General features: G+C 39.0%; 1 protein-coding gene across 3 annotated transcripts; it reads left to right on the forward strand.

The window, feature by feature from the left end:
• Positions 1-273: 273 nt before the first annotated feature.
• On the forward strand, positions 274-19,499 carry PRMT9 (protein arginine methyltransferase 9). 3 transcript variants are annotated; one of them, XM_062602765.1, is made up of 14 exons: positions 274-335; positions 673-757; positions 1,292-1,495; positions 1,995-2,143; positions 3,287-3,523; positions 4,082-4,249; positions 6,013-6,115; positions 7,275-7,381; positions 10,948-11,140; positions 14,835-15,018; positions 15,793-16,504; positions 18,284-18,437; positions 18,866-18,988; positions 19,186-19,499. In XM_062602765.1, the coding sequence occupies exons 3-14, from the start codon at positions 1,316-1,318 to the stop codon at positions 19,399-19,401; spliced, it is 2,526 nt and encodes an 841-aa protein (XP_062458749.1). In that variant the 5' UTR covers positions 274-335; positions 673-757; positions 1,292-1,315; the 3' UTR covers positions 19,402-19,499. The 3 variants fall into 3 exon arrangements, with proteins under 3 accessions (XP_062458749.1, XP_062458750.1, XP_062458751.1); XM_062602766.1 differs by having other exon boundaries at positions 673-753; XM_062602767.1 differs by lacking the exons at positions 274-335; positions 673-757; positions 1,292-1,495 and having other exon boundaries at positions 2,049-2,143; positions 3,220-3,523.
• Positions 19,500-21,023: the final 1,524 nt, after the last annotated feature.

Here is a 21,023-nt window from a genome sequence, read left to right on the forward strand (position 1 = left end):
GCTCACTGTCACTCACAGGTGATAACTGCCTGTATGTTTCGTTTTTTTTCTCCCTCTCCATATCCCACAGGTGCTAATTTTTTTTCCCCCCACACTATCGCCCTTTAGCTGGGCAGCAAAGTTAAGCTAAATCCGGGGAATCTTGTTCCCTATCTGTAACCACATCGAAATCTATGGAGTACTGGCCGGGCGGCGGGCACTCCTGTCAGCGGTCGCCTGCCAACTGCTGTATCCGCCGTGCGCATGCGCGATGACCTCTGCACGACTCTAAAATGGCGGCGGCAGCACGGAGTGTGTGGTTGGTGTGTTCGGGAGTCCGGTTCCGTTCTGAGCAGGTGATGGCCCTGGGAGAGCTCGGCGCCCCGGTCTGGCCGCACGGGAAGACCCCCACCCTACACTGCTGTTTTCCCTGCGCTGTGGCAGGGCCCTGGGGCTCGTCCTGCGAGTGGGGCGGTGTCTGGAGGTAGCGCGGCCTGGCAGACTTTTCCGCGGTCCCCTTCGTTCTCGCTTTCCCGGAGCCCCTAAATCCGTGGGGCAGGCGAATTTGCGAGGCACTTCCTGGGTTTGCATGCCCCTGAGTATGTTGCTGGTGCTTGCTTGAGACGTGGCCGATGTTTGTTTGTTTTAAGGAAAATAAAAAGCCTAGTTGTGATGGTGCTGTGTTTCTTGCAGTCTTTCTCCATGTAACAGCTGAAGACGCGCTCAGTCTTCGGCTTTAGGATACACCTGAAAGGCGGTATTAGGCACTCCTACGTAAGTAAGCCTTAAAAGTTGTAAAAATGTGCCTGTTAATTCTCATAGCGCTTTCATGTTTTGTTAAGGGAAAAAGTAGTCATGTTGCCTTGTGTGAAATAAACTGTGAGATCGTCAGCTCTTTCTCTGTGAGGCTTTGATTTATGAAGGTACTGTTGAAGTGGAGTTTTGACCTGCAGATTTTGTGGTCGATCATAAAACTATGTGCATGATGAGTGCATGTACTTCTGGTGTTTGTCCAGTATTTGGTCAGAGACGTGCTAAAATACGTATTATACAATTTAAGAAGTGAAGAAGCATAAACTTGCCCAGATTACCCTGGCCTAACATAAACATGATGTGTGCTTGACTTTTGAATGGTGGATGCTCATTTTGAAGCTGATGGAATTGTCAGTGGCATAGAGATTACCATGGTTTTGAATGCTTAGTACTTGGTCTAGAGGGAGGATGATGCCTTTACTAATGTCAGTAAAAATTAAAATGTGTGCAACCTTTTTGGCCTACAGGATACACAACTCTTTTATTTTATTTTATTTAGGAAGAGCGAGTATTTGCAGCTTTCATGATGCCCAACTCTAACTCTAAAATTCACAGAGGTGGTCAGGAAGCTGGCAGGCGGGAGCTGGTTTCCAGGTCTTTGCAGAGTGCTCAGCATTGCTTGGAGGACCAGGATTTTGGGACTGCATATGCTCACTATCTCCTGGTACTAAATCTAGCTCCTGAGTTAAAAACTAGTGTAAAAGTAAGTGCACTTTGAATTGCTTTAAACACTTTTATTTACTGTATTCCTTTTGAGGCTTTCCGACACCTTTTATGTTTGTGATTTGTTGTATGTAACTGATTCTCCTGTTTAGTCTTCAAAATAGAAGCAGAAGGCATTAAAAATATAGTCAGTAACTTGTTTAATAGGCTTTGTATGCATGTGGGAAGAGAAGTGATACAGTTTTAGTCTGTGTGTATCAACTATGTTTAATAAAAATAAGGCCTTATTAGTATTGGCTTGTAGTATAGTCTGCAGGCTCTTAGTATATATATGCTGCTGGGTGGTGATATTTGAGAGCTTATTTCTGCTTCTTCAAGTGAGTCAGATAATTTGGGGTGATAGCAAACAATTGTATGCTGCTGCTTGGGGAAATGAGAGTGTTGAGGTGCATGTCAGGGTACCTCTAGATGTTTTCAGGGCTCGGTTCCCTATTTCTGGTAACTACCAGCACCTCAGTGGTATGTGTTTTATTTTCTAGGAAACATTTCAGTTTACTCTCTTTAAATGGGCAGAAGAGCTAGATTCTCTGGCACGGATTCAAGATCTGTTTAACTGTTATGAGCAAGCACTTGAACTGTACCCAGATGATGAAGTGATATGTAATAGTATGGGAGAACATCTTTTCAGGTTCGTAGTAATGTATATGCAGTTTTTGTAAGGTTCATACTTAATATTGCATGTTAACAAGGCCCAATTTAGCAGAGCAGATAAAAAGTGTTTAAAAGGAAATACAGACATATGCTGTGTAGTGTGTACTGTTGGACTTCAAAACTGTCAGCTTAAAAGAGTAGCCAGTGTTAAAATACATGTCATAGTCAGAGCATAAATGGAAAAAAAAAAAATCTTTCTTTCCTGTTAGATCCCTCAGCACTGCTGCTTCTTAATACTGTTTTTTAGTGATGGCTCTTCCTGAGGTCATGTATAACAGACCTTTGAAGTGAACAAGCTGGTCGTGTGTATCCTGTGTAGGCTGTTCTTAAATGTTTGGAGCTTATGCTTTTATTTATTAATGTAAAGCATTCTTTTCCTGCTTTCTCTAAGCAGTCCAAAGCATGGTGATTTGTTGTTGCTCAGGGTTCCAAAATCTTCTGAGGTTGGAATTTAAGATTGAAATAATAGGTTATGGATCCACATAGTTTTAATTAGGTTTTCTTTTTGTGATTACTTTGTTTTAAGGAACAATTCTCTCAGCATTGTACTAAAACATACATGTTTCTTGCATTTTATAGATTTTTTTTGTTTGTTTGTTTGTTTTTTCAGTGCTGCCTGATTTGAGACTATCCTATAAGTAGTATAAAAACTTGCTTCAGGTTCACAATTCAGTCTTAAAAATTGCTACTTAATGCAAGCACTGACAAGTCAGAATTTGCTTGCTTTGAAGTATATCCAGTTAAATAGAGTAAAGCAGTTTTGGGGTTTGTAGCATTCTCTTGGCTTGAAAATCTGTGAGACTGGATTGCAACTTGCTGATGTCCTATTGTTGCAGTAAGTTCTTGTAAAACCTGTTCTAGTTTGTCGAAGGATGTAGATGAAGGCTGGTGCACAATGGTATTTTTGGACTACCTTTGCATTTTAAAATGATTTGATGTAGAGCTGTAATTCATTCTTTTTCAAAAGTTAGTATCAGTGTTTCTAAAGATAATCTTTCTAACTAAAACAAAATATTTCCATTGTCTTTTAACTGATGTAAGACCTCTTTACAGACCCACAGATATTTACAAATATGTAGCAGTTGAATGCATACTTTCTATTTGTCATTTTGACTATTAGAATGGGCTTTCGAGATGAAGCAGCTGGATATTTTCATAAAGCAGTGAAGCTTAACCCAGACTTCGCTGATGCAAAGGAGAATTTTTACCGTGTTGCAAACTGGCTTGTAGAGCGCTGGCACTTCATCATGCTCAATGATACCAGGAGGAACCTTACTTACCTAAAAGCAATTGAGAATGCTGTCCACTCAGGGTGCAAATCTGTCCTTGATGTTGGAACAGGAACAGGTATTTTGAGGTGCGTCAGAAATGCGTATTTGACATGAACTTACTAGAAGCATATGTGTTGTCTCTCAAAATCTGGTTGCTAGTGGGGAAAAAAATACTTTCATGCCTTTTATTGAGACAAAGCTTTCAGATGTCAGTCTGTATGTTAGTGTCTAGCAGAACTTTTTGAACCCCTATTTTAAAATTGTTGCAGAAGCTTTTTTGGCAATAGCTGCTGTATAAATTTAATTACTGGTGTTGGTTTTGCAGTTGTAATGCCATATGTCCTGTCTTTAAGTATTGAGTCTAGTATAAAGAGTGAACTGAGCATAGCTGGGGGAGTATCATTATGCTACCTCAATTTATTTATTTTTTTATGATAGCATATCAAGAGGGTATTCATTTGTGTGGTATCAATAATCACACAAGAGATACTAGTTCACTTAATGGTGATCTATAAACTTGAACTGTTTTCTTAGAATGTGAAGCAAATGCAGAAATAGGACTTAATAAAATTCAGTATATTGTCATGCTTTCCCCTCCAGTTTGAAGCATTTTAAGTAAAAGCCTGGATTCTTGTTTTTTCCAGTATGTTTGCAAAAAAGGCAGGAGCATCCCTTGTCTATGCCTGTGAGTTGTCAAAGACAATGTATGAACTAGCCTGTGATGTGGTGGCAGCAAATAACATGGAAAGAAAGATTAAACTTCTGCATTTGAAGTCACTCGATATAGAAATTCCAAAGCACATACCTGAAAGGTACATTGTAACTCACTGTTGTGATTTTTATTTGCTCTTGATTTCAAGAAGATAGAAAATACCCCGTGACCTAAACAAGAAATAACTTTGCCTATTGCCCGTAATGTGAGAAGCTTCTCTGTATGTTTTATGTTTTTATAGAGCAGTGTAGAAATGTTCTTTAGATCATACTAATTTCTGTGGTAGATCAACAGTGTCATAAATTAAGGATTTAAATTCTGTGATGTTGGAAGCTTTGGGGCAAATGCATTTGCAATTATATTGCAGCAATAGGAAGAGAAAAATTGGATTAATACATTCTAAAAATAATTTTAACACTCTTTTATACTTAACAACTTTGTCTTACTTCTGCCCGTGAATAGGGTGGAGTTATGTAACAGCCTGCAAAGTAAGACTGTTTCTGGGGCATTCTTCATCCTGCAACTCCATGTCAACTTCTGTGAGGGAGATCTGAAGTTGCAGATTGTTTGCCTCTTCTGATCAGGCATTGAGGGAAAACCTCCCCTTTCCAGTATCCCATAAGGAGAGTGCTACTTTGGAGGCGAGGAAGTGCCGCATGATGTGTGTAGTTTGCATCTGGAAGGCTGGTCATGGCTGGGCTGACTCGAACTGTGAATGTCAGCACCCTACTGCATTGCAGTTTGTCCTGTGAGAATAGGTTTGTGTTTCTATATACACATCTGTGCACCTGTCTGCATAGCAGATATTAACGCGCTTTGGAAAATTAAGTAGCTGATTTTCCAATGTTGAATAGTGTCTTCTAAAGCGCAGTAAAGCATACTGGGTCAAATGAGCAGCTTGGAATTGCTCTTGCCAAATTAGATCAGTGTAACAGCTGTCAGCATGCATGATCCAGGCTTTCTATGCTACCCCGCTCCTCCTTGCTCACTGTCCAATTCAGCAGGAGTTCTTCAAGAGGATCTGTAAATTTCTAGCAGGTAGAGATCTGAGGGGTTTTTGGTTTGGTTTGGTACATGTGAAGACTGGTTTATCATTTCAGCTTAACACCATGAGGTATGCAGATTAAATGTGGGAAGGAAACAATCAATTTTATTTCTAATTACTAACTGTGTCTGGTGACGATACAAGCTCATAATCTGATATGATGAAGCTCCATTGGTTTAGTGTGGTAGTCAAGCCTTGTCTTAATTATGTCAGCTGAGGTACAGCAGCTGATCTCATAGTGTATATGATGAGTTACAGGATTTCACCTGTCAGGAGTAAATTGTTCAGGAAATGTCCTACCATGCTACATGTGTTTTAATTTAAATCCAAAGGGTATAGGACAGTGGTGTCTGGTAGTCTGTATAATAATTTGTGATTTAATTACAGTTTTGTGTTTGGGTTTTTTTAAATTCTTTTTTAACATGCATGCTTGGATGTATATTCTTGCACAAGATGCAGACAAAATATGTGTTCTGCAGTATCACTGGCTGTGTGCCCAGGCTGCAACATCTTCCTGTTTTGGCTAGATTCTTCCCACATGATTTATTTAGAAATGTTGAACAAGAAGCCTTATGATAAACCCTTGCACAGTATTTATTCTCTTGCATCTGCATCTTGAATAACTTCTAACAAATCAAAACATGTCGTTTGTTGGAAGAATTAAGTTACCTATCTGTATTGAAACTTCAGAACACTGGTAGAAGTTTTGCTCTGAGTTCACGTTTATGCGGTAGGGTTTTTTTTTTCTTTAAAAGAATAACTGTTGATAGGAATGTGTGTTACACAGTGTATTTTATGGTGCTCTTTTTCTTATCTAGAGTTTCCTTGGTTGTCACAGAAACAGTTGATGCTGGTTTATTTGGAGAAGGAATTGTGGAGAGCTTGATACATGCTTGGGAACATTTGCTTTTACAACCAAAGGTGGGTGATGTGGGTATATACATATAAATAGGATTCCTGTTTTGTTTGGTAGATATTAGTGTGTGTGCATGTGCCATTCACAGAAATGCATGAATGAGGAACAACTGTCTTGTAAATACTTTATGCATATTGGTATTTTAAAAATGGGTGGTCTGGGTTTGTTCAGTGAAATTTGGTTTTGGTGAAAGGCAGTGAGGCAACTGCATATGTTTTACTTCCGTGAGCTTGTGTTCTGGGCAGGCGGGTAGTTGCAGTGCATGTTCCCTAGTAAAACCTTCCATCATACAGAGATGTGTCACTCCTGATCACTGTTCATTCCTTCCCCATCAGCCCCCATCTTCGCCATCCTCCCACTGGTAAATAACACCAAAGGGGTTTGTGTGTATTTTAAAGGCACTGTTTTCCTGAAATCGTGATTACAACCTGGTCATTTTGAGATACCAGCTAGTAACCAAAAGTTGTTGGTCTAAGCAGAAAATTATACATTACAGCAGAATTATTCTCATAACACTAGGGAACAGTCAGTTATAATATGCTAAATATGCCATATATTTATGCTCTTTATTTTTGCTCGCTTTGAACTTTTTTTGGAAGACTGAACAATTCTGCTGGGTCTTGGATTTTACATTGTGTTTGGCATTTTATCTAGCATATGTTAAGCAAAGTAATATGACAGTAATTCTTGTAAGAGTTAACCTCTGTTAGGCCTTATGAAATAGAAGGACTTGCCTTTTGTTTTGATGTTGCCTTGATTCCAACTAATTTTTAAAAGTCTTACCTGACAGAAACCTTTTGTGTTCTCTTGAACTGCAGCTGATGACCTCTAGCGTTAAGTGTAGGAATGATGCTTTAAGGAAAGGTCCTCAAGTGTTTCAATGTATTCTAGCAGGATACTAATTAAAAAGCACTTCTAGAATTACACAGAGGAAGTAGAGACTGATGCATAGATATATTGAAACACTGTATTTAAGAAACTCCTTAAATGGTCAGCTGGAATGACAAAGACCCGAAACTTTACTAGTCACCAATAACTTTCTGATGTTTTAACTGTAATCTTGAATGGCTCATTAATGATTTTTGATTAATTAATTAACCTAGGCTTTGCAGTAATGGTAGAAATTGATCTGTCTCATTGCATGCTGTTGCTTATGTTTCACAGCCTAAAAATCAAGATTTCAGTACTGGAGACTACGGCAGAGTTATTCCTGCAAGTGCTACAATATTTGGGATGGCAGTAGAATGCAAAGAGATACGTAGACATCACAGGTATGTTTAAAGTCCAGCACAGTTTGAACCCATATTTGTTACTTGGGAAGAAAGACCAGGGGTTTCTATTGAGGATTCTTTGTGTATTGTTCTCTTTATTGTTTGACTGGCTGATTATCTGTTTCACTAAGATTCCTGTTCTCACAATCCTTCCCTCATCCTAGCCCCCTTGTGGTTCAGACTTTCTGGATACTTCATCGGAAATACTTGATTTTCAGTTATGCTGCCACACATGCTGTTAACATATACTAAAAACATCTAATTCTTTAAAAGTAAAATTGCTTCTCAGTTTCTGTATTGGAGTTTCTTGGATTATCACTTGGCCTTTATCCTCATTTTACTTTCTTTATGATCTGCTCTATACCTTGCTGCTGGATGTAACATTTTCAGAAGATGAGGATAGGATTTTGTAAAGCTGAAGTGTTAACCCCACCTAGCATTATCTTTCTGAATGTGTGCCTTGCCTAATTCTCAGCTAGCATACAGTAGGGTTTCTTTGCTGGGACTGTTCTGACTGTGTATCAGTTATTTTGATAGTAATTTTTATTCTCATCTTCTAGCACAGTATCACTGCATGGAGGCAGTCTCTGCCTGAGAGGCTAGGACTTGATGTATTTTGTTCAGGATTTATCGGAGATCAAAGAAAATGGTAACTTTTGCAAGAGCTTCAGTGTACTGAATGGAAAATAGACAGGCTGCATCAGTGCTATTTCTAATGCAGTAGACCTGGACAATAGCCAGAAAGAGACTGAAGTTCCCATAGTCGATGAGCATAGAAGAACCTCCTTTTAGAAGTTAATTATTCATCAATTGAAAGATAGGATTTTGCCTTAAAACATGGCATGACTTTTCAGGATGAGAATTAATGTACTGTAAAGTTTGGATTGTTGAATTAACAATCTGTTCTAATAGTATAGCTTAAGGTCAGGTGGCTGGTAGGACTGAAATGATTGACACAACTTAATTATATACTATAGGAAGAAAAATGTCACTTAGTTTTCCTGCCTTTATAGTTTTGAGATCCCTTTTTTGCTCCAGTAAGAATGCTTGCCTTAAGTTTATTTTAATAAGTGCTATTAAGCTTTATGGAAAACACGTGCCTATTCTCAGATTTACGCTATGCAGATCTCTGAATTACTCAAATGTGCATGTCTCCACACCTCCTCAAGTGTGTTCATGATCTGCAGCAAAACTTTGGAATTTGGGTGTTGGTTTCTTGTTTGAGCAGGATGTCTAGTGAAACACTGATTCACCTTACTGAGGGAGGGAATCCCGTTTCACTCCAGTTGTTGATAATCTTGCATATCATCTATCTGTGGCTGATCTGTTCATCTGTCCCTTTGTTTTAGTAATTTAAAGTTATACTGCATTTCCTGTGCGCTTTTTTTTTTTTTTAATCCTAGGATATAGTGAAATTCTAGATAAACCACACCAGTTTTCTTGGAATTCTGTGTGCCAGCTTTACAGTAAGTTTTGTGCTGGTTTGCCCCTTGCTGTGGCTTCATTACCTGATGATTTAGGGATAACTGTAATGTTTCTTTACTACAGCTGGTGCTTCTTGTACTCATTGCTTGCGTCTCCAAGAATGACTGTAGGGCCCAACTCCGTTGTGGTGGTGTGTAATTTTTTACTTCATTTTATTTTAGGGTTAGCTGTAATTTTCCTGAAATCATCCTGAATTTTCCTTAATCTCCTGAAGTCATTGCTCCCTCTTTGAAGCAGTTGTTTCACATCCATGTGAAATGTGTTTACTTTCAGAAGAATAAATTAACTGACAAACTTGTGAGATCTGAGTTCTAGTAAGGATAAGTTTAGACTTCCACTGAAGTTTTAAGATACCAGAGTATACTACATATTGTTTTTCAAGTTGGAAATAGGTATCTTTTGGGAGTCATATGCAACAGTAGAGCAATGTTCTAGGAGATCATAGGTGTGCTACGGTAGTGCGTCTACATTTGGTCATTTTGAACAAAAATGCCAGAATATGGGTTAATTTACTAATTCAAGTCACTGTGAGAATTACAGGTTTCAGGTTTTTTTAATGTTTAATTTTTAGTCGATAAGGTCCTGGAGAGATGGGCAATGAAATGGTTCTACTTTTGTGCTATATATTGAAGCCAGGAGGGTTCATAAAAATATAATAGTCTGCTGACCTTTTCCATAATATAGTTCTTGTGCAGCAGCTGTTCTGTTTGGTTGTATTTCTTTTAAAATAATACATGGATTTTCAAATGAAGGAGAAAAGTCTCATCCTTGTTGTTAGAATATCTAAGTTACTTCACTGAGCAGGTGAGAAGATTCTCATTACTGTATTTCTTAGTACGTTGTGAAATACTTGCTACTTCATGCTTTCTATATGCCATATATGCTTTAATTGCTAGGGAATTGGCTCCAAAGATGGAACCTGATTTATTTTTGTGTTTTATCTATGCATAATTGACAGAATATATTTGCCCAAGAATCCAGGATATGATAAGGGGCAATTTACTTGATTCTGCAATTGGGAGCTTCAAGATGACCATACCTGAGAACATTATCAGAGAGCCTGCCTGATCATACTTAGTTGCAGGGAGAGCTTTTGCAGGGAGGGAAGGTTCCTGTGAAAGGAATTCAGAATTTCAAGTAGCTCTAGAAATTGAATTTTAACTAGTTATTTCAACTGCTGAGTGATAGATTTCACTGTAAGAGTGCAGATGTGCTTGATAGCTGTCATTGAAATGGGAAGCGTGAAGTCCTTCACAGGCAGATGCACAAGCCACACTTTAGGTCATCCTGAAAAAGTGTAAGACTTGTTTAACTTCCTAACCCATACTTTGAAAATAAGAATATACCTTAAGTCCTCAGACCTAAGAGATTGGCAGTGTATATAATTGGTTTAAAGCAGTTACAGCATTCTTTGAAGTTTTTTGGCTGTTTCTAGAAACATAACTGATCTTCTGTCTTAGAAGAGAGGATGCATGTATTCTGAGTTGTCAAAGCCTTTTGCCTAGAAATCTGTGCTGGGACTTTCTTTTTAGCTCTGTAACTATGAGAAATACCTTACTCTGCATAGATTGCATATGAAAAGTATATAAAAGTACTGCAAAATGAAAGTCAGAGACTCCAAAAATGCATTTTCCTATTGTATATCTATCTTTGTTCCTACTATTCTGCTCTTCTGAAAGAAGCACCCTTGTTACCTTTCTAATGCAGCAGCAGAAGAAAAGCCTTATTTGTTCTTATTATCACAGTGTATATTTTCTCTCGTTCTCTGTGAAGACCCAGTCAGTTGTACTTAAGGGAACGAAAGTCTGTGGCCTTTGACAAAGGACACACAGCGCTTTTTTTTCAGTTCTCAGCGACAGCATTCAGTTCTGATTCTTGAAAGTGTTGTGCGTTTTCTGTGCTTTAGAGCTTCTCTGAACATAATAAAAAAACCCACAGAATTGTTTTATTATCTTGTATTATCTCTTTTATTCTTACACTCTGCGTTTAGAAATACTTACGAAGCCTGGAAAGATTTTTATTACTTTGTTTTTCACATTATTTGAAATTTAGTTTCTTCTTTTTTTCCCTTTTACTCCCAGAGTGGGGATGCAAGAAATTGCTGGTGTGCACTTGTCAAATTCAGTGCAGTTCTTTAGTCCAACATATGGTTCTGCTGGTTCAGAGGAGACTGTTGAACCTTACACCACTGAGAAGCTCAGTCGTATTCCTGGAGGCTACGTACCTCTGACAGAACCCTGCCAGGTAATGACAGTGGATTTCAACAATCTGCAGGTAATGATTCTTTTTATGCGTCCTTTATAAGTAATCTATGAATAATGACAGCCCCATATGTTATGTGGTTTCTGGGTTCAGTTTCAGAACAGTTTGCAAGTGCAAAGTTGGCAGATCTGCAGTGAAATCCTCTGCTGATTTTGGTATTTGTCTGGTCCTGTGGTGATGTGAGTCACCAGATGATGGTCCCTGAGGTTTTGAAGGTGGAGTTTTTTATTTGTTCATCATAGTTTAGTTCCCTAAACTAGCTCACCCTAGGATCAAACAGCTGCCAGCCTTGCTACAGAGAGGGGAAGGAAGGATGCAATAGACCCATCTTTAATGCTTTATGCAGCTGTGAAGCTGACTTAATTTATTCCTCTAGAGTATTCAATAAGCTCTTGAAGACAAAAGTAAGGATGTCATTTACATCTGGCTTAAAAATGTTTGCAAGTGTAGATGGATAAACGTACAAGAGAGGGGAGATGAAAAAATTACCCTCTTCAGCCAGCTTGATTCCACCCTTCAAATCCTTTGATATCTTACAGTATTTCTGTAATATGGCGTTTTAAAATATGGTGTCATTATTTTGTGTATTTTGCACAAAATAAGTTTGTATGGGTGTACTGAATAGGCCTGAACTGTAAGGCAGGTACCTCAGCCACTTTCAGCTGAGTATGCTAAAAATATGATACATTGATCTGTGGTGTGTTTCTTTCTTATTGACCTGTGGTGAGGAGTTAGCATTGAGACAGAGCTTAAAATAGATTCTGTTATATAAATGAAATTATTCTTGGCTTCTGCTTGGCCAGGAATTGCAGTCTTTCTGAATCAATAGCTTTTCCTAGTTGGCTTGTCTGACATCCTGAGATTAAAAATGAAATAAGACAAGGCTCTTCAGTACACTACTGGGAGCAATCTCTCTGTGACCTAATGTTGCTTCTGCTTCTAGCATCAATAAGAAACTATTACTGTTATGAGATGCCTACTCTTAAGCATCTGCAGGCTGGCAGACAACTAAAGGTAATTTTAAGGAGTAAAGAACGGTGTTACTTTTCAGACCATCTTTCAGAAATGCTCCTTTGAAGTTTCAGTTAAGACTAATGGAGTGTTCCTGTCATGAAATTGCAAGATACCAGTAAAGGGAAGAAATGCAGTTAATTTATTTAGAGTTTCTGGTTACTGTTTCTTGTGACTTTGTCCCTGAGCAAATATGGCAGTTTGAAACACAGGTAAGTTACTTTCAGCCTGGGGATGTTTGTTTGATCTTTTTAGTTTTGTCATGGCTACACCTGGGTTTTCAGTTGGTGCACATAAAAAATAGAAAATTTGTCTGTGCTGTTATTAGAACAATAATAATAAAAAGAATCCCAACAAGCTGCTATATTTACAAACTAATAGAATTACCTACTAAAGATTGAAATTGAGATCAGAAATCACTTAGCACTAGGCAGGTAGTTTCAAATACCCTTTTTCTAAGCTTGTATTTCAAAGAATTAGAGGGATGTAGCGTTTACTCTGCTTGTACTAACTATCCAGACCTAAATTAACAAAACTGAAAAAACTGAAAATACAGTACAATGGTATCTCTCAAACCGAGTTGTTGGAGGTTTCAAAGACATTAATACAGATCAGAGAAACAGTAAGTTGAAATTCAAAAGGCATCCTGAGTTATGCGGAGTACTTTATTAGCTATTATTAGCAGCAGCAACTCGGTTTCTCTCAGGCAGGGGAATGAGATGTGGCTGTAATTACAGACACTCACACCTAGCTAGGTACTACCTGTGTGAGTGTTTGCTGGCAGCAGATCAGTGCCACTGGGAGTGCAAGTGAGTGTTTACCTCAGCAGCTGGTAATTAAAGCTCAGTCTCACTTTCAGGCCCTAAAGAAACTGTGCTCTTGCCAACAATTACAGATACTGGCTGTTTCTAATTTTCGTGAGAAGTTACTGTGTGGAGTATTTGAGAAACTGTGGTTCAAGACATAAGAAATTTGATAATTGCTTTTTTTCCTGTAACTTTTTCTTCTGTTTGTAGTACCATTCATTTTTTTTAATTTTTTTTAATACAAACTTTTTCTCATTCAGAAGGCATATGTGGCATAGCATCATTATGGGGTTTTTACTGCCTGTTCCTGCATCATAGCTTTATTTTCTTTTGCTGTCTCTTTAACTACCCCCAACAAATTGGCATCGTGATGTGCTAGAGCTGTTTGAGTCTGTAATTGTCATAAATAATAGAAAAACTTTTATGTGGTGGACAATGTGAGGAATCAAAATGGGATAAGCAGCATGGTATAGAGGAGGAAAGCTGAAATAACTCACTCAAGTGGGTTTTTTAAGTCTTTTGTATGACTTAATAGGGTAGGGATATAGCGCTACAGTTACTAGGACCGGTGGATGAGAACCTTGGGCCTACTGCTTTTGAGGAATAATCAAGAAGAGTATTTTTTAATATCAAATACACTTCTAAACAGCTATAACTTCCCAGAAACTGAGAAACAGGTGCATGTTTGTGCTCGTGCTCTCTTGCTTCAAGAGGCTTACTACCAGTAAAGCTTCAACTTACTATTCCGCCTCTCCAGATGAAGATGTACAGGAAAAAATGACAGAAGGAAAGCACTTTTATTGAAGAACAGTGAGATCTTACTATGAACTTTATTAGCATTCAGTAATTTTAACAGGTGCATTGTTCAGCTATTTCTCAGTTGTGAGAAGAGTGGTAGCCCAACTCTTGGAGAACACAGAATGTGAATGGGCGGGGGAGGTAAAAACTGCGTCATATGAGAGCTACTCGTGTTCTTAGATTGGAACTTCTCTTTTGTCCTGTGTATTTTAGGATTGAAACTTACAGAGGACATAAGCAGATCAGAAAGCTGATGAATGTTTAGGAAGGGCTGTTACAAAGCAGAAGGTTGTGACTCAGAGAACCTTTGGTCCCTCGTGCTTGACCTCCTATTAATTAGTTTATGCCAAAATCATCTGAGACATTAAATCTGGGCCTTTTGTGTGGTTCATGGTGGTAGCAGAAGGCAATTACTGGGGAGAATAAATTTTACCTGGAAGAAGACATAATTCCTATTACGTATCCTAAACTTGTTTAGGAGTACTGGAGAATTGATAACCTGATCCCATTGGGGAAAATCATCGCTCTTCCCAGTAGTGAAATTGTACATGTCTTAGCTTCTACATAAAGCCTGTAGCCCTGATAGCAAATACTCTCAGACTTAGTGTTTTTATAATGATTTTGCTGAACCTCTGTTCGAGTGAATTCAGTGCTTGTTCTTACATTATTTCTAGAACTGACTGAACACAGATTCTAAGTGAAGCATGTGCCTAAGCATTTGGCACATTGAATCCAGCCCAAAAGACTGGCTCTAGTTTTATTACTTCTCATAAGGCAAGCCTTGCCAGGCTAAAGCCTTTCTTGCAGTTTTCAGTGTTTTTAAATACATATGTTCTTGGATGTAGGCATGTTTGCTTTAATAGCTGAGTGATGTGGGTTAGTCATGTGGGTAATTGCACTTGCGTTTGGGAAGAGAGTTCCTATGCTATTGACTAATGATGATAATTGGTATTGTAGTGGCTTGTTAACAACATTTTTCTTAGGTGCCCTCATGGATTGGTGTAGAAACTTGCATGACCCAGTGTAAGAAAAAACTTTCTTCTGTTTACAGAAAGAAACTCTGACACTCTTTCTCTTTCCACTTTGGTCAGGAGCTGAAAAGCCTTGCAGCTAGAAAGCCCTGGAAGCTCAGCCTGCCAGTCACTGAAGGAGGAATACTAGATGCTGTTGTGGTGTGGTTTGTGCTACAGCTAGATGATGAGCATGCTTTATCTACAAGTCCTATTGAGGAAACTTGCTGGGAGCAGGCAGTCTATCCTGTGCAGGGCCTCCCTGGTATGTCCACTGTTGTGGTACATTAACTTGGTTTCATTTTGGTTTTGAGATAGGTTATCTCAGAGGTTAGGTAGTGGCAGCAAATAGGTTTTGGAGAAGTTCAAGAGCAAGTAGCTGTGAGGTGGTTCCTGATCAAGTTTGTGGGCTGTAATGCATAGTCCCTGCATCAGGGCTTATTTGTGGGGCTCTGCTGTGAAGCAAATAAGGGGCCTGCTTAAGATCTGGGAGAGAGGTTTCCATTAAGTTGTTTTTATTTCTATACTAAAAGAAATGCATTGTGGAGTAACTCCAAAAAGCGGGGCTACTGACTGTCTCCACTTGACAAGATGTGATTTGTGAAAGGGAGGTGAGGTAGGAATTGCTTGCTGCTCCTGCCCTTCCAACCCCAGCCATTCTGTGATACAGGAAGTATTAAAATGTAAATATTTAATATTTTTCATTTTAAAGCAAAAGGAATTTGTTTACCAGGTCTTGTTTCACTCTGCTGTTGATAGAACACTTAAAGTAATACCTGTTTGTCATGGAAAGGCTTATTTTGAGAATAAATGGATTTTTGCCTAGTGTGGGACAGTTTAAGGCAAATTTTAACACACAATCGCAGATCTTTGCTTGTGGGCTACAGACTGGAAAAGTTCTTTCATACACACTGGTAACATCTAATAAAAGAATGAGAGAATACTCTTGTTTGTTTTGTTAGTTTAAGCACTGTATGGCTGCATCCCTGCTATTTGCCATGAAGTAACTGACCCGACTTCTTTGTGCTGTTTTGCAAAGATTATTCTGTGAAGACTGGAGATACAGTGCTGATGGAAGTGTGCTGCCAAGACTGCTACTTGAAGATCCAGAAGATTTCTTCTTTGTCTTCTGAGTGTGGGATGGACTTCAGTGATAGGGATGACACACTGAGTTTGGGCAATGAGGCTGAGCTATGTGATGCCCTGGCTGGCCTTCAGACAACCAGCAAACAGGATGGCAATGCTCAAGTGTGTGTGCTGGAATCCACAGAAATAGCCCTGCTGAACAATGTACTGTACCATAAATGCTTTAAAGCTGCCATGGACAAAGTGCTGTCAGCATTAAATCCCAGTAAGGACTCGCAGTCCATGGACATTGATGGACATGGCAGTGGGATGAACCTCCGAGAGAATCAAAACAAGAGCTTTTTAGATGTGGCTCCTGATCCTTTGTATGTTTTAGATGTATCTGAAGGCTTCTCCATCCTGCCAATTATAGCTGGCAAACTTGGACCAGTTAGAGCCTACAGTTCTGTTGAGAAAGAACAGCATCAGGCAGCACTTAATGTAATTTCAGAAGCTAACCATTTTCCTAAGGAAACATTAGAGTTTTGGCTCAGCCACTTGGAAGATGAAAGTGCTGTGCTACAGAGACCCAAATCAGACAAATTGTGGAGTATTATTATCTTGGATGTTATAGAGACATCAGGTTTAATCCAGCAGGAGGTGATGGAAAAGGCTGCAATATCCAGGTAGAGTATAAATGGACAAAAGTATTACTAGGAATACTGTCTATTAACTACTATCTAGTTAATATTATCTACTATCTAGTAGCTATCTGAAAACTTTTAAAGATAGTAATTTTAACTGTGAAATTACTGCTGTGTTGGTTCTATAGAGCAGGAAAACCTTTTGTTCTGAAGAGATTGAACTTTCCAGAGTGTCTCTGGTGTGACTATTGCATACATGTATCTTTTACAAAAAGTGTCAAGATTTCACTTTCAGATTGTGTATGCAAGAATATGAATGGAAAAGCTTATTCCCAAGAGAAGTTCCCAGGATAGCCAGCACCTTAGTAATAACTGAGGTAGCTTTTAGTATAAAGTTAGAAAAGCCCAGATCAATGTACATGTCAAAGTGGTGCTGGAACAATGTGCAAGAATATAAACACATGGTGTTAGAACAGCCAGGGACACAGCAGCAGAGTTGCTAGGGACACAGCAGCAGAGTTGCTAGCTGTGGTAGGGGAGGGTGGGAAGGAATGCAGAGCAAGAGGAATGAAGTAACGGAAATGAGTAGCAAAAGAAGTAAATGAGAAACAGGTTTATCCCCTTTTGTGGTGCCGGGGAATCTTTTCTGCTTGTCTTCTTGCTTAGTGATGGCAGAGTATTCCAGGTGATTAATGTTCATTATCTTATCAAAATTTTGGATGAATCTTTGGATTATTTGATTTTTTTATATTTTTTTTTCTGTAAGAACACATGGTAAACTACTGACCTTTGTCATACACAAATCCGTTGGCATGAAAATACATTCAGTAGTGCATTACTGAGCTATCTGATTCCTATGAAGAGGTATGCTGTAGGAAAAGAAAACCTAAAACACCATCTTTTGAACTGGAGGTGTTTGATACTGTGCTGAAAGCTTCTGTCACGTTGCTGCTCTCAGCAGTGTGATATTCTGCAGTAAGAGACCAAGCAAGGCTCAGCTGTTTTCTCAGGAAAAAGTGCTGTCTCCCATATTGCTGTCCATTTTAGTTCAATGCTTACAGAAGGGTGACTTAAATTCCCAGCAGGTTTTGTTTCCCTATGGTTATGCTATGCTGCCTCCTTAACCAGTGCCTCCCAACCTGATGTACTTCCTGACTTCCAGTTTCATTAGGCATTTCTGCCAGTTCTTCAGTATTAGATGCTGCTGCTATGAATCAATCTCACTGTCTTTATATTGAAATATCATAGAACCATAGAAAGGCTTGGGTTGGAAGGGACCTTAAAGCTCATCCAGTTCCAATTGCCCTGCCATGGGCAGCATCACCTTCCACTAGACCAGCTTGCTCAAGGCCCCATCCAACCTGGTCTTGAACACTGCCACAACTTCTGTTGGGCAACTTCTGTGCAGCCACAACTTCTCTGGGCAACCTGTGCCAGTGCCTCACCACATTCACAGGAAAGCATTATTCCTAAAATCTCATCTCAGTCTCCCCTTTGTCAGTTTAAAGCCGTTCCCCTGTGTCCTATCACTACACGATCTTGTAGAAAGTCCCTCTCCAGCTTTCATGTAGGCCCCCTACAGGTACTGGGCTATCACTGTTTCCAGTATGGGCACTGAGAACAAATTACTTAGTTCCATAGTTTAACATTACATGACAAGTTTTCCTTTTGTATGATATAGCTCTCTGGTCAAATGGAATCAAACTGAAATGCCTGAGCACTTGACTTCAGAGGAAGGAGGAGTGTGCTTTCTTAAGTGTAGTTAATGTTTTAATTCCTTTTGATTGACATGCTTTAGAGGTGAAATCTCTCACTTTACAGGTGTTTACTTCACAATGGGGGGAAGATTTTCCCACAGTATGTGTTGGTGTATGGGATGCTCGTACAATCAGAGTCTCTGTTACTGGAGAGCGCTGTTCAAGGAACAGAACCAACTCTTGGGTTTAACATAGCCCCATTCATCAACCAGTTCAAGGTATGAAGTTGGTGGGTGTCTTACAGACACAGCTTCAAAGCCTGCAGGTGTCAGTCTTTTTAGTTTAGGTATCAACTCCAAGAGAAGTGAAGAGCTGAAACTTTTTTTTTACTGTTGAAGTTATCAAGAGAGGCCTCTGTGACCAGACAGGGACCTTGAGATAAACTAAAATGGGTAACATTTGGTTTAGAACTGGCGTGGGAGAAGCTTTGTCTGAGTATGAAAAATATGAAAGAGTGACTGTGCTGTTATGATCTCTTTTACCACCCTGTATCCCAACAGTCATGTTTCAAAAGGGATTAAAAGGGTGTGGTTTGCATTTGGGCAGTCTCCTACAGGGACTATAGTAACTCCTAGAAACTTCTGCATTCTGATAAATTTTGCCCTTTTTAATGGCTGATGCCTAACGTTACGGTCTGTACTTTTAGGTACCCGTTCGTGTGTATTTGGATCTCTCCACGTTACCATGTGTACCCTTGAGCAAGCCAGCAGAGCTGTTAAGGCTCGATCTCATGAACCCTCTGTTAAACAGCTCCAGCAGAGAGGTCAAGGTGAGTTGTTCATATATGAAATTAGAAGTGCATGTAATTGTCCTGCAGAGCTGCTCATTCATTGCTCACCTTGGCTGAAAATGTCAATATAGGATTTACTTGGCTGCAAGTATCTCTGAAATGGTTTGAACTACTTTATTTTCTTACCCCTTTGAAAAAGGGGTAAGTGATTCAATTAATACTTTAAATATTTTCAGGTACAGATTTGTAAGTCTGGCCAAGTCACTGCAATTCCCTTCTGGTACCACATATATCTTGATGAAGACCATAGCTTGAATACATCTGATGAGTCCTCACACTGGAAACAAGCTGCAGTTGTTCTTGATGAGCCACTCCAAGTTCAGGTTGGAGATGAACTTACGCTTGATGTTCAACACCATAAGAGCAATATTTGTATTACAGTTAAAAGGTGAAGAATGTAAATCAACTTGTGGTTAATTACCTATGCAGAAATGGAGTGTTCCTAACACCACTGATGTTAATTTATATTAAATTTTATTCTGATCAAAAAGATTCTTGTGTTTCTTTCATAGTAGATACTTTGTTACCCCTTGTGGTGCAAGCTGAAGTCTACCAATGGTATCTTACCATGCTCGCTATTGCAGTGACTACAGCTTGCTCCTGCATCATCTGTATTCAGAAAAAAAAGCACCAGATGCCTGTACCAGAAATAAATAGCTATGATTGTTCAGGATGGAATCCTTGCTTCTCAAACTGCAGTTACATTTCTTGGTTACCAAACCATCCCACTTAAGTGTACTGAGATGTTATCAGCCTTGTAATGCCATTCCACTTGCAATATTGCAAGTTAGTGTTGTGCATAGACAGTAGTAAAAAGTTGCTGTTTAATAACTGAAGTTGTGTAGTGGAAGGTAGAGCTCACACATTTCTTTCATTCTCTGAATGAGTCTTTGCTGGTAGTAAAAGGGGCCTGGATATGAAAGTTGTATAAAATATAACATCAGTCACCACAGTACTCCTGCATCTCTTGTATAGCACTGCATTTTGGTATAATGCAGGTAACAAGTTCCTTCTATTAAATTTATATCCAAATGGAAGACTAACAAAAGCTGCTCCCTCAGCATTGTTTGTTTCTGCTTCTGTGGAGCCATGAGGAAGACTCTTAGCAAGCTATTTTTGTAACCAGTTTCCTTATACTGTGCTGCCTATTTAATGTACAGGAGTCTGTGTAATGTGCTATCCACAAAGCATTTTTCTAGAATCCTACTGCATGCAAGATTCATGTGTGCTCTTCATCAGGTCAGATGTTTCAGTTGAACTTCAGGGATGACTGGAGCTGTGTTGTACCAGCCTGTACCTGACACATTGCTGTAATAAAGCCCCTACTATAAGGATGGAGGAGAGGTCTCCAATTTAGTTGGTTTTGGGGTTTGGTTTTGTTTTTTTGTTTTTTTTTCCCCAAACAGAGGTAGTGACTTCCAAGTCAAGTTTTCTGAAGAAACTGGATACTGTTCTTTATCCAGAGGGCACAGTGCATAAGAAAATCTAAGTGAATTAGAGTAGAAGAGGCTTTTCTTACTACACAGAAAACAGCTTTTCCAAGAAAAATCAAAACACCCCCACAAAACCAACAAAACAAGAAGAAAAAACCCCTAAAAAACACAAAACCAAAACCATAATCCATAACATGTAAGTTACTGTCTGACACAGGGTATTTTTAATGAAGTGCAGTTTTACTTAGAAGTGTTTAGGCTTCTCATGGTGGAAGACAAAAAGCAAAACCATAAAATAGCAGTTATGTTTTTCAGTAACCACTAAGCAAAATGAGTTAAAGAAAACTTAAGGACATACTCTACCCTTACTCAAGTGAGATTAAGTAAAGGGCTGAAAGTGACCCTGAGTTTTCAAGCCATGTGTTTAATAAGTAAGGCAAGCATAACCTTTAAGACTTAATGTAAGGATAGAGTATTTGCTTACACACTTTATATTTAAATTTGATGGGTCATGCTGTGGAATACACTTGTAGTAGTTTTCAGAAGACAGGGTGTCACTGACAGATTTCTGTTTATTTTGG

Source organism: Pezoporus occidentalis, unplaced genomic scaffold (assembly GCF_034315485.1).
Source record: "Pezoporus occidentalis ecotype Australia unplaced genomic scaffold, CSIRO_AGI_Poc_V1 ctg79, whole genome shotgun sequence".
NCBI classification, from domain to species: domain Eukaryota; kingdom Metazoa; phylum Chordata; class Aves; order Psittaciformes; family Psittacidae; genus Pezoporus; species Pezoporus occidentalis.